Raw genomic sequence first — 13,833 nt, forward strand, 5'->3', positions numbered from 1 at the left:
GGGGTACCAGAAGGGGGAAAGAAACAGCCATGAGTGGAAAACTTATTTGAACAAATAATAAAGGAGAACTTCCCCAGTCTGGCAAAGGAACTAGACTTCCAGGAAATCCAGGACGCTCAGAAAGTCCCAAAGAAGTTGGACCCAAGAAGGAACACACCAAGGCACACCATAATTACATTAGCCAAGATTAAAATGAAGGAGAGAATCCTAGAAGCAGCAAGAGATAAGGGGACAATCACCTACAAAGGAGTACCCATCAGACTGTCAGCGGATTTCTCAAAAGAGACCTTATAGGCAAGAAGGGGCTGGAAAGAAGTATTCCAAGTCATGAAATCCAAAGACCTACAGCCAAGATTGCTTTATCCAGCAAAGCTTTCATTTAGAATGGAAGGACAGATAAAGTGCTTCTCAGATAAGGTCAAGTTCAAGGAGTTCATCATCACCAAGCCCTTATTATATGAAATGCTAAAGGGACTTATATAAGAAAAAGAAGATGAAAAATATGAACAGTGAAAGGACAGCAAACACACAGTTATTAACAACCACACCTAAAACAAAAGCAAACCAAGAGGACAGCTAGATCAGGAGTGGAACCATAGAAATGAAGAACACATGGAGGGTTAGCAACAGGGGAGTGGGAGGAGGCGAAAGGGGGAGAAGGTACAGAAAATAGCATAGACAGTAGGTAGAAAATAGATAGGGGGGAGGGCAAGAATAGTGGGGGAAACATAGAATCTAAAGAACTTGAGACACGTGGTTATAAACTAAGGCGGGGAGAATGGTGGGGGAGGGAGGGTGCGGGTGGAGGGGAATGAAGGGGAGGGAATAGAACAACTGTAATGGTATAATCAATAAAATATATTTTTTAAAAAAGGAAAGAAAAAGAAGATAAAAATATGAACAGTGAAAGGACAGCAAACTCAGTTATTACCAACCACACCTAAAACAAAAGCAAACTAAGAGGACAGCTAGATTGGGATCGCAAACATAGAAATGGAGATCACATGGAGGGTTAGCAACGGGAGTGAGAGGAGGAGAAGGGGGGAGAAGGTACAGAAAATAAGTAGCATAGACGGTAAGTAGAAAATAGACGGGGGGTAGGGCAGGAATACTATGGGAAATACAGAATCTAAAGAACTTGTGACATGGACATGAACGAAAGGGGGGAATGGTGGGGGAGGGGTGTTTAGGGTGGAGGATAGTTATCCATTACAGGGATAACTGTAATGGCATAATCAATAAAATATATTTTAAAAATTCTATACAGCAAAATAAACCATCAACAAAACAAAAAGGCAGCCAACTGAATAGGACAATATATTTGTAAACAACAGCTCCACAAGAGGTTAATCCAAAATATATAAAGAACTCATAGAACTAAAGAACAATAAAACAATCCAATTAAAAAACGAGTAGAAGACCTGGGCAGGCATTTCACCCATGAAGACATACAAATGGCCAACAGACCATGAAAAGATGCTCAACTTCACGAGCTGCTAGGGAAATGCAAATTAAAACCACAGTGAGATACCACTTTACTGCCATTAGAATGGCTACTATCAACAAGGTTAATAATAAGTGTTGGAGAGGTTGTGGAGAAAAGGTAACCCTTATTCACTTCTGGTGAGAATGTAAACTGATACAGTCACTATGGAAAACAGTACAGAGGTTCCTTAAAAAATTAAGAATAGAGTTACCATATGACCAAGCAACCCCTCTTCTGGATATCTACCTGGAAAATTATTCTCAAAAATACATGCAATCCTATGTTCATCAGAACACTGTTCATGGTGGCCAAGACATGGAAACAACTGAAATGTCCAGTAATAGATGAATGGATAGAGAAGATGTGGTATATATATACAACGGAATATTGCTCAGCCTTAAGAAAATATAAAATACTACCATTTGCAACAGTATAGATAGATCTTGAGAATATTATGCTTAGGGAAATAAGCCAGACAGAAAAAGTAAAGAACCATATGATTTCACTCATATGTGGAACGTAAAACTGAAACTCAGTTTCAGTAGTAGAGTGGAGAGTAGAGGGAATGTGTGTAGGTGGATGGTAAGTGGTAAACGGGGCAAGTGTATGGTGGCAGAAGATGATTTGACTGGGTGGTGGGCATAGAATGCCCGTATACAGATCATGTATCATAGAAATGTATACTAGAAACCTATATAATCTTATTAACCAACATTAAATAAATTAATTAAAAATTATGAGATACAACCTCACGTCCTTCAGATTGGCTATTATCAAAGAGGCAACAAATAGAGAATCGAAGATGGGAGCTGAATAGGTAGAAGATACACTCATAGCCTCCTAGGACTAAATTGGAATTACAACTAAATTACAGAAAAATCATCCTGAACAACCAAGTCAAGACCAGCTGAAGATAAATCTTATAGCCAAGGATTTACTGAATAAGTTACATTGAGACTGGTAGGAAGGGCAGAGATGTGAAAAGGGCTCACCCCACACACATGAGTGTCAGCTGAAGTTCCAGAGGGATATCTCAGCTGCTGGAGATTCCCCCGAAAAGCCTGGTGACTCAACCCCAAGCCTGGTGGCTCAACCCCAAGCCAGGCTCCCCAGCTGAGAGTACCAGAGCTGGAAAGATGCGTCCATATAACATGGGACTGAAAAGTAGTGGGGCTCTTGTCCATCAGAGAGAGACAGGAGTCTGCTAGAGACATAGACACCCTTTTAAGGGGCCAATGCAAGAAAATTTCATTTGCAGCCACTCACCCTGAGCAGTGCCAGAGGTGGAGTGAACTAAAGTCATGTGAGGAGTGTTGGGGTTTGTGGCTCTGGGGAGACAGTTGAAGGGGAAGCCACAAGGAACCCTGTGCTGAGTCATTTTCCTATACTGAAGACACCATCTTTCTTGGCTGGAGCATCCCCCCCCACACCCCACCCTGTCCCGTGGCATCAGCCTAGACGGAATAGCTCCACCCTCTGACTCCCTCTTGCCCTACCCCGAGACGTTTTGCCTTGATGAACAGTCAGCTGCCTTGGCCATGGTACAGAGGTCTGGGGAGGGCTGAGTTACACGGTTTGGGGTGGGGGCCAATTTACCCACTTTCCCATGAACTTGACTGGTGCTTACCTCTCATGAGAGATCCACTAGCTCCACACTCTGGGCTCCGGGAGCCCACCCACTCAATTCCTAGCGATTAAACTCCATCAAGGTTGGAGAAAAATCTGGGACAGACCAAGTTGTGTGTCTGTGAGGCAGGGTTCACACCCCCCAACTTTCCTGAAACCTGAACAGCACTTCCATTTCATGAGAGACCCACTAGCCCCATCTACCCAACTCCTGGCAGCCCTACCCTGCTGAGCTCCATCTCTTCCAGCATAATCTGGGACAGACTGAGTTGTGTGGCTCTAGGACAGAGGACAGTTTTTCCTTACACACCTGACCAGAGAAGAGCCTTCCCTTCACATAGCCAAACCCTGGTCTGTTGAGGTTTCATTAAACTCTGCTGGCCTCACCCTGGCAACTCCCTGAGACTGTCCCAACACAAAGGTATGTGAGCACTCAGTGGTTGCAGCTAGACTTGGTATACCCAGGGACATTTGCTGAGTGGCCTCAGACACAGCACTGGCACCTAGTTTGAACTTGTATAGGTCTGGTGAACACCACTTGCTGCTAACTGGTGTCTCACTGAGAACCTACCTCATGAAACTTGAGTACTGTCGTACTGTCAGAGGCTTTTTCAGTGACTGAGCCTAATAGGCAGCCAGCAGGTGGAGGCAGACAGAGGCAAATCTTGAGGTGCCTTGGGACTTTTGCTGACGTGCCCTGGGAGCAGTGCTAGTAAAGGTCAGCCTTAGTGCACAGCTTGGTCCTTCCCACCTGCACCCAGGTCCAGCAGAGGCAGCCACAGACTATGGGTCACTTGTAGCTCCAAACATGTTGCCTAGGGCTAGTCAGACAGCATCTGACATTGGTCTGCTTTAGAGTCCCTCCCAAGGTGACCACAACCAACACACCCAGTAGCCAGCTTCAGACAACATCAGAGCAGGATCCAATAAGCTTCACAAGCAGCATATCCAAAGGGAGATTTCACCAAGCACCAGACCCAGGTGAGGCGAATTCCAGTTCTGTGATCAGCAGCTGCACAGCAGCTTAATAGCACTCTTTCAAATCATCATTGTTCTTGACATGGTCACTGTTCATGACATATGTGTTCTGATTTTTCTGGTATTTTTTTACTTTTATTATTTTTAATTAATTAAATTTATTAGGGTGACATTGGTTAATAAAATTATATAGGTTTCAAGTGTACCTTTTACATGATACATGGTCTATACAGTGCATTGTGTGCATACCATCCAAAGTCAAATTATCTTCCATCACCACAGATTTGGCTAAGATATGGAAACAACCAAAGTATCTGATAGATGATTGGATAAAGAAGATATGGAACATACACAATTAAATACTCTTGATGTTTTACACAATTTTCCTTCTTGCTTTCATCAGTGAACCCCTTTGAAAGCCAAAGTTTAATTACTTTCTGCTTTTAGAAAAGTTTGAGACAACAGTTGAATTAAATTCAGGAAATCTGAGAGAAAATTAGCTTTCCCAGTATGACTTGGGCTGTAAAGAAGAGACTATGATGAGGAAACCAGATACTCTTTCCTAATTCCATTGGGAATTGTGAGTGGGATACATCCAGTTTTCTGGAAGGAAAGTAGAGTAGAACACTCATCTAAGATTATCATATTTTGAGATTTGCTATTGTAATTGAATGATATTTCTCAAGGGATAGTGACCAAGGTCAAAGAGTAAGACCTAAAAAAACTGAAAATTTTGCTTGAAAATTGTGGGAAGTAACAAGGTTTCAGTGAAGAAAAAATACTTGCTAGAAATGAAGCAGGATTTAGAGAGGGAATCCAAGCTCTTTGGCTAGGAATTATCAACTGGCCAAAGCAATCTGGTTAAAAAATAAACAAAGTATGTTTTGGTGGGCTGAGTAGTAGGCTTTCTTTATTTTTCTGAAATTTCATGGTAATCTCTTCACATTCCTTTTTACCCCTAGTAACTCTGAATAGCTTTCAAATGCAAAGATGGCTTCCATTACATCTGATACCCTGTGGAAAAGGAAGGGTAAATAACTAAGGAAAAATCCCATAAAATTTACTTATGATATAACCCTTCTCCTGTATATTCCTAAATGTCTAGAGGATAGGGATGGAGGACATTTATAACCTCATCATATACAATCATAATTCCTATTAACATGGTATGGTTTCATCATTTAGTTAAAAGTGACTTTTCATAACAAATTCAAACTACCCACCTCACAAAGTTGTGAGTACTGATTAGTACATATCTATTATTTAGTATCTGGCTCATATTAGGCATTTGATAAATATTAGCTTATTGTTATTTTTTTGGAGGCTCATCAATATACTTAAGAAGCAACAAGATATAGTGGTAAGTCAACTGAAGTTATTCTTATCTAATATTGTATTAATAGTATTTCTTGTGGATTAGGAATGGAGTTTTAAAGTGGTTTATGCATCAATTTGGAACTCTTTCAGGGATGGGGTAAAATGGAATCATCTCTCTCGTAAGCAATTGTCAGCTTTAGTATTCGGGTTTAGAGGTATCATACTGGTATAGCTTTGAGTCCTTCAACACCACCCTGAAGACTGGGGTCGCTGATTGGAGATGTTAGAAAGAAGCTAAAAATTACTCCCTTTGTCTGCAAACAGCATTCCAAAAACAGAGCACAAGATGATCTATCAATAGGGAGAACTGTTACATTTTCAAGCAATTTATACAGTGGAAATCTTATTAATAAAACTTCCTTGTTTCATAAAAGTTCCAAAAAGAAATGAAATCTATTACAATCATGAGGGTGCTCTGCCTAACCTAGGAATAGGAAATAGCAAGAAGAATAGGAATTGGGGTATCTAGAGATCAGTACTCCCATTAGATAAACTGAATTTGGAAAAAGGAAGGTCATGTTGATATTATAACAGGATTAAAAACTCATTTTTCTATATTACAAAGTTTTGAATGGACCTTTAGATTCAAGTTAGGTTTTTTACTGGTTTTCTTTGGAAGACTACTTTGTAAAATGACTCCAGTAACTTCTAAACAAAAACAAGTCTCCCATCAAACCTAAAATTACATGTGAAGTATTTTGTCTGATACAGCAGAGAAGTATTTTGAGATATGACATGTCTACGTGTAAATAAAGGATTATATACATTTCTGTATTGGTTTTAATGGAAATGTAAAGGACCAGGAAGAGCTGATAATAAATTCTTTTTCTCAAAATCTTACGAAAAGAACAAAGTCCTCTATGCTTTTCGCTAAGCAGTGATTAATCAATGATCATCAAATCTCATAATAACAAAATTCCAACATATATATTTATATTGTACTGCTTAGCCAGGCTTAATTCTTTCTTAAAGACAGTCTTTACAAAGAAAGTAATTCAAATTAACCAACCATGCCCTAAAAACATAAACAGAAATGATACTGAAAAAGTATTGATTAAAACAAGAAGCACTTAAAAAAAAACAGCATGAATTCTTACCAACTCCAGAGGTTATTGATTCTGCATCAATGTCTCTAGCTCTTTTTCTTGCCACTTCAGCTAGTGCCAATTCACCCTTATCTAGTGCAAGGTAATGGATGTCCTTTGGAAATAAAGCAAAAAAGGAGATTAATTCCAAAATGAATCTTGGTCAAGTTACAAAGAAGACTTTTTGAAAGAAAGAACTTATTGTTAAGATTACAAAACAGACATGGCTGATAAATATACTTTCTTTTTGTATTTTAATTTTCTGTTTCCTTTTCCAGTATAAGCAAATTTTCTTAAAACAGAGAGTACAGCTATAACTAATGGCAATTATTTAAACAAGTTATTTTGTCTTTAAAGAAAAAGACAAGTTTTTAAAATAAAATGTCTGACATAGTCTTGTCAGGGAATAAAAACCTTAATTACTATTTTCCTTGGTGAGATTTAAATGAAGAAAAATGTCAGAGAGCGTCTTCAAAATTAATTTCTTTGGAATACTACTATACAAATGTATCTGGTAAATATTACTTTGCTAATATTATTAATACTACTATTATTTTGAACTAATTCAGTAAACAAACCATTGCCTACTAAGTGCCAGCAGTTTCTGGAGTATAGAGCTCAACTACAACACCATATTTCATGAAGCTTTGAGCCCCATGGGGACACTGTAAACAATTAATTTTATATATACATAAATATATATGATATATATTTATATGTATTTATATGTATAAATATATATATTTATCCTTAAGAGTCATATACACACACAAACACACACACACATGTGCATGTGTGTGTCTGTGATGGTTTTATGGCAGATATTGCACAGTGCTACAGAGTGAAAGAGGAGGAACTGATCCTAGATTTGAGTCTTAAGGATAAATAAGAGTCACAGTAGGAGGGAGAATGGAGAAAAGGTGACAGAGAATGAAAGATACAGTGCATATATGTAGAGAACCTTGAGAAAACAGTTCTGTTAGGCAATGGCAGGTCTTTCAATGTGAAAGAGGTGTTGGATGTGTGGGGGAAATCAGAGGAAAATAGTAAGTGGGTAAAGACACAAAAAAGGACTCAGAACTATTCTGGTACACTGAATGAGTATTGGAATGAAAATTTTACTGCAAGAAAAATGAAAGAAGAAAGAGAACAATCAGTTTACAATGAAGATATGTAAGTAGCCTATAATCATAAAAATATATTTTACTTTATTAATACTCAAGTAAATATTGAAAAATGTAATTTCAGTTAAAGTTAATATTTACTGGTTGCAAAGTTTGTGGGGAGACAGGCACTTACATTTAATGGGAATATAAGAATTTATGAAGCAGGGATTGATAACCTATGGCCTATGGGCTAAACATAGCCTGCCTTTTGTACAGTCCTTAAGAATGGTGTTTACATTTTTAAATTGTTGAAAAACCGTGCTCTTATTTAACTATAAATGGCTTCTGAATTAGCTTATGCTGCAGACTTGAAAATGTTTCAGCCTAAAACTATATGGCCAAACTACTTGCATGTGAAACTTACACTGTGATAAAGTCATTTCAATGAGAACTAATGTTGTTTGACTTACAAGTAATGCAGGCTGTTAACAACACATTTCCAGCACTATCAAAAGTTAAAGTGACATCTCCATGTTGACACAAATTCCCAGCAATATATTTTCTGATTTCAGTCCACAGCAGAGTTTCTTATCCTTGATGCAAGTGCAAAGAAATTTCCATATCCCAAAGTCTATTTAACAGTGCAATTATTGAGGAACTTTAATTAGAAGTGATTAATTTGCAATATAATGCATGCTAAAAGGCAGTCTAATCTTTTAGCTAATAGAATTCTTAAAAAAATTACTTATAGATTGGTATCAATATATTGCAGTGCCTTCTTTGATTAAAGAAATTTGCAACAGTGAAATATGTAAAATCTCATCATAGATCAGCATGAATAGATGAACATTTGCAACAGATTTTGATAATAAGAACCACCAAGTTTCAACCCAAATTGAAATGTTATCCCCACCAAGTTTCATATTCATATTTATAGACCTGTCTTACAAAAATCATACTCAATTATTATATTTTAATTTCATCAGTAAAAATATATAAAAATTTGTTTTCTTTCTTGTTATATGCAGTACCTTTATAACTTCAATTTTTCCTCTTGTCCCATAAGCCTGCAGTATTTGCCATCTGGCCCTTTATAGGAGAAGATTCCTGATTCTACATTTTAATAACAGATCAGAATTTAAAATTTGCATGCATATACTTTTGGGAAACTTTCCTAAGGAAATGATATGTCCAAGATTGATGATCATAAATAACTTAGAACAATGAATAATTGAAAGCAATGTAAATATATATCAATTGAAATAATCATGTTTTCTCTTTTAATCCAGAATATCATGATGCTTTTATAACAGATCCTTATAGTCAATATAGAAATCAGTAATATTTAATAACATTCTACTGTATTTAATTTGCTAGTACTTTAAGGCTTTTATATCTATGTTCATAATTAACAAAAGTCTATGACCTTACTTGGGCTTGACTGCTCTCAAGGTTATACTATACTTATAAAATAAGTTAGGTAGCTTTTTTCTGTTTTTCTCATTGGCAATATTTCCATGTGATTCTTCACTGAAAAGAAGTAAAAGATACGCAATACATATGAGAAGAACTTGCCAACCATTACTGAGTGACATAAATATCTGATTAAAATATAAACATATACCTGCTTATGGCTGGACTATACATAATAAAGATATCAATTCTGAACCCAATTAAACCATAAAAATTAGTGGAATTCCAATTGAAATCCCTTCAAGGTTTTTATGGGATTTACAAATAGATCTTAAAATGTATATGTAAAAACAAAGTGAATATCTAAAACTGACTCTAGTTCAGACTGTATGACACTGGTATGCAAATATATAAACCAAAGAAAAAGAAATATATCCACACAATTATGGTTCACCAGAGTAGCATTTTAATTTCCTTCAAGAACTTTTTCTTTGTATTCACAACATGGCTGTTTGACACACAAGGCTTAGCTTTTATCCTATATCAGCTTTTGATATACCTTCCTCACTAAGCTTAATAATTTCTAGGTTTTGATTTAAAGTGTGAGACATACAACTCTCCTCTTACTTGCACACTTGAAGGCCATTGTAGGGTTACTACTTGGCCTGATTTCAATGTTGTTGTCTTAAGAAATAGGGAAGCCTGAGCAGAGGGAGAAAGATGGGGTAACCACCAGTTGATGGAGCAGTTAGAACACATACCATGTTTATTGACTAAGTTTGGTATTGTATATGAATGTGGTTCATAGGGCCCCAAAACAATTACACTATTTACGTCAAAGATCACACTGTAATTGAAAAAATTAATTAAAAATAAAAAATACATGAATAAACCTACAAAAATCACTAATGACAGATCACTATAACAAATATAGTAATAAGGAAAAAGTTTGAAATATTCAGGAAATTACCAAAATGTGACACAAAGACATGAAGTAAGCAAATGCTGCCGGGAAAATGGCTCCATGCAATACACTTGCTCCATGCCACAAGCCTTTAATTTGTATAGAACACAGTATCAGAAAATACAACAAAACAAAGTGTAATACAATGAGGTTATCTAGACATGGTCTTAGCCAAATGCAGTAGAGAGTGTATCTCTGTCATTCCTCTGTCGGCCCATTAGTCTTGTCAGAGTTCATAAGTCTTGAGGGTCTGATGCATGTATACTATCTACTATGCGATCACTTTGCAATTGGTTAGCCTCTGGCTTCATTTATTTTTTAAGTTTTATATAATCTTAATGTTGGAATTTAGTTTAAATGTTTGATATATACAATTAAATGTGTTCATAAAGCTCTAAGAAATGGCCATATTCTGAACAAATCAAAAACTCAAAGTTACTTGGCTTTATTTCATTTTCATGTGTTTTACCTGAAAGGCCAGCACATTTAGTAAAGCTAATCAAGACTTAACTAAGGCTAAGGTACTGTTAAATCATACTTCATTAACGGCATTGCAAGAGGCCAACAGGGTGGTCATACCCTACCACTCATCTTGACTTCAAATTTAATTAACAGCTGTTAATAATAAATAATTCTGCAATTGTGGACTGTTTACGATGTGCCAGATGCAGAGGCTAATTTACTACACGGCTAATGAAGCTTAAACTTCATTGCCACTTACTTACATGTCCTTTCCAGTACCTAATTGTACTTGAAATGTAAAATTCCTTTTTTTGCAAGAAGTATTCCTCAAATTGTATAAGCTTCAAGCCCTATAAAACATGAATTTACCTGTAATGCCCAAATATCAAGGTTCACACATACTACTAGATTGTGTTATCACATGCTTATTTGCTTAGAATCCTGTGTCTGAGAGGTACACAGCACAAGGAGACATTGTTTTGTACAAGTTTTACAGTCCTTTTTGTTTTATTCTGTTGGTGTCTTTTGGGGATGTATTGTGTAAGATTAAAATGGCACATAACAAGTCTAAATGGACAATATAGATGGCAATATGTTTGAAAACTGTCATATTGATAAATCCCAATCTTTACTGCTGCACGACCAGGGTTATTTAGTTGGATAGTTTTATTATAAAAGTGTAACTAACTCAGAAACAAGTTTTCAGAAAAATATGCAGAAGAATGAACCACTTAATTTATGCCATTCTTCCTCTATGACAATTATATAATTTACTGTTTGCTGTAATAATTTGTTAGTATCATCATTTAGCACTATTAAGTAAAACTGGCTTCCACTGAACAAAAGATAACAAACACTGGTAATCTTGGGTCATGATCCAGATTTTAAATTGACGCATATCCTGTCTGTATTATCTAAGATCTAAAATAAAAATAAACTTATTCCTGGGTCCTCATTACCTTCATATGTGACTTTTGCATTTACTATAAATAAATATGCAAATTTACAACAAAAAAGTATTTAAAGCTAAAAAAAATCTTGAATAGATTTTATCTTTAAATCAAACATAGATTTTCATCTTTAAATCATACTTTGGATTAGTTATTGACAGATAATCATAACTATTATAACATACTATGTTATTATAACCTTTTCTAATTTTCATAATCTCTGGGGATTCATAGGTTTATATGATATATAAGAAGCATTTACAAAGACATGCAACAACTAAATGATGATATAATATGTTAACTTGGTAAATGGTAAGTTATAGAATGGCCATATACATATTTAAGATTTCCATGTTCTAGCCTTCCCTGCTATAATATTCTACTTAGTTAACATTTAAATTCATAATATTCATCTTAACACATTTAAGTTTTGTCTAAAATTGCTTTCAGATCAGAACATTCAAGTTCATGATACTCTATTTGAAATAAAGATAAAGTAAAATGTTGATACCATTCCTGTTCTACTTATTTAAAAATAACATTTCTTTTCATAGGGCAAATCTGAAAAAACTTCATTTTTGAAGTTTTCATATAACTCATAAATAAAACATGTGGTTTCCTTTAAGAGTTAGGGAGAAAATATTGTTTCTGATAATGCGTTACTATTTTAGAATTTTCATATTTTGTAGATGTGAGAAAATAATTATCAAGATATGGAAGTATATTAAATATTTTATATCATACTTATATTGATATAAATTTTAGTATTAGTTCTTAATGTCTATATGTTTCATAATATTTCTTATACAAGTGATAACAATGAATAATTATTTTAAATGTGAAAATATATGGGAAGAACTTATATTTTGTTATCAAATGAATTTACTTGGAATGGTACATACTTTCATGTTAGACTAAGCTTTTGGAAATTACACATTTTTGAAGTTTTCATATAACTCATAAATAAAACATGTGGTTTCCTTTCAAGTTATATTTTGGGCCTGTTTAAATTTTCTCTTTGGGGCTACTAGACTATTTAAATTAATTTATTTCTAATGCAATTTTGAGCCATTTATATTTTTAGTAGAAAATTATTCATGTTTCACTAAGTTTTCATGTTTATTCCACTGTTATATATAGCATTAGTTGTTGAACAACACAGATTTAAATTGCACTCATCCACTTGTATGTGTAATTTTTCAATAAATACAATAAGGTCTCTATATTTATTGATTTCACATCCATGGATTCAACCAACCACAGACTGCAAAGTGCTTTTGGTCTGTGGTTAGGAACCTGCAGATGTACAGGGCCAACAGTTTGCATTGTTCTATGACATTTTATATAAGGGATTTGAGCATCTACTGATTCTGGCATCCTCAGGGGATCTTGGAGTCCAACCCTTACAGATACCAAGAGCCAACTGTAGTTAAGATTTTGGGGAGTTAAAATTTATGTGCATATTTTTTTATTGCATGGGAGGTTGTACCCTAATCCTCACATTGTTCAAGGGTCAACTGTATTGTTATCATAATTTTTTAAAAAATCATCTGGCTTTTCTATATATTGCTATGGAGTGATCCCAGGATATACTGAGTTAAAAACATTAAGTTGCCAAACAATGTGTTTAGTGTACAACTAAAACAGGTGCTTAAGTATACACACACAGGGGTATAGATTCAATATATATGTATATTTCATTATATATATTTTCTATAAATGAAGGATAAACCTAAAGTAGCAGCCAAAAGGACAAGGAAAGGAAAAGGTAAAGAAAGCAAAGACTGAAGCTAGACCTCACTAACTATACCATTTTTACACATCTGATTTTAGAACCAATTATACATAGTTATAAAATAAAATAAAAAGTATTCTTCAAATATCATAAGCAAAATTGAATTAATGGGCTTAGTATATCAAATTTATGGCATAACTTCATGCAAAAAAGCTATTTCAAGTCAATTTAAAATATACACATTTATTTATACCTTGTGGGATATTTCTAAGAACAAAGGAATTGCAAACAAATCTTTCTATTTAGAATATTTGTAGAAATATTCAGCAACCACTATCCATAAATGTTGAATAACATTTCGTCAAATAGCCTGTGAACCAAATGCAACTTACAACCAATTATTGTAAATAAAGTTTTATTAAAATGCAGCTGTAGTTGTTTACACATTGCCTGTGTCTGGTTTCAAATTGGCAGAGCTGAACAGTTGTGACAGAGATTACACAACCTGCAAATCCTAAAATACTCACTACTGGCCCTTTACAAAAATACTACTGGCCCTTTACAAATCCTAAAATACTCACTACTGGCCCTTTGCCTACTCCTGTTCTAGGTTTCTTTTCCCCTGGAAAACAATAAGAAACTCAGTGAAAT

The 13,833-nt window shown here is 35.1% G+C and overlaps 1 protein-coding gene across 5 annotated transcripts in view; it reads right to left on the reverse strand.

Moving 5' to 3' along the window:
- The window catches only part of WDPCP (WD repeat containing planar cell polarity effector), a 407,760-nt gene that overhangs the window by 130,659 nt on the left and 263,268 nt on the right, over window positions 1-13,833 (reverse strand). For 3 of the 5 annotated variants that reach the window (XM_037048018.1, XM_037048019.1, XM_037048021.1), the window contains exon 14: window positions 6,565-6,667. In XM_037048018.1, the coding sequence (XP_036903913.1) occupies window positions 6,565-6,667 (103 nt within the window). Of the gene's footprint in view, window positions 1-4,077; window positions 4,180-4,445; window positions 5,105-6,564; window positions 6,668-13,833 lie in introns of those variants that run through there. The other 2 variants (XM_037048020.1, XM_037048022.1) reach the window with 2 other exon arrangements.

This window comes from Sturnira hondurensis, unplaced genomic scaffold (genome assembly GCF_014824575.4).
Source record: "Sturnira hondurensis isolate 20B ecotype Veracruz unplaced genomic scaffold, ASM1482457v3 Scaffold0006413, whole genome shotgun sequence".
Taxonomy (NCBI): Eukaryota; Metazoa; Chordata; class Mammalia; order Chiroptera; family Phyllostomidae; genus Sturnira; species Sturnira hondurensis.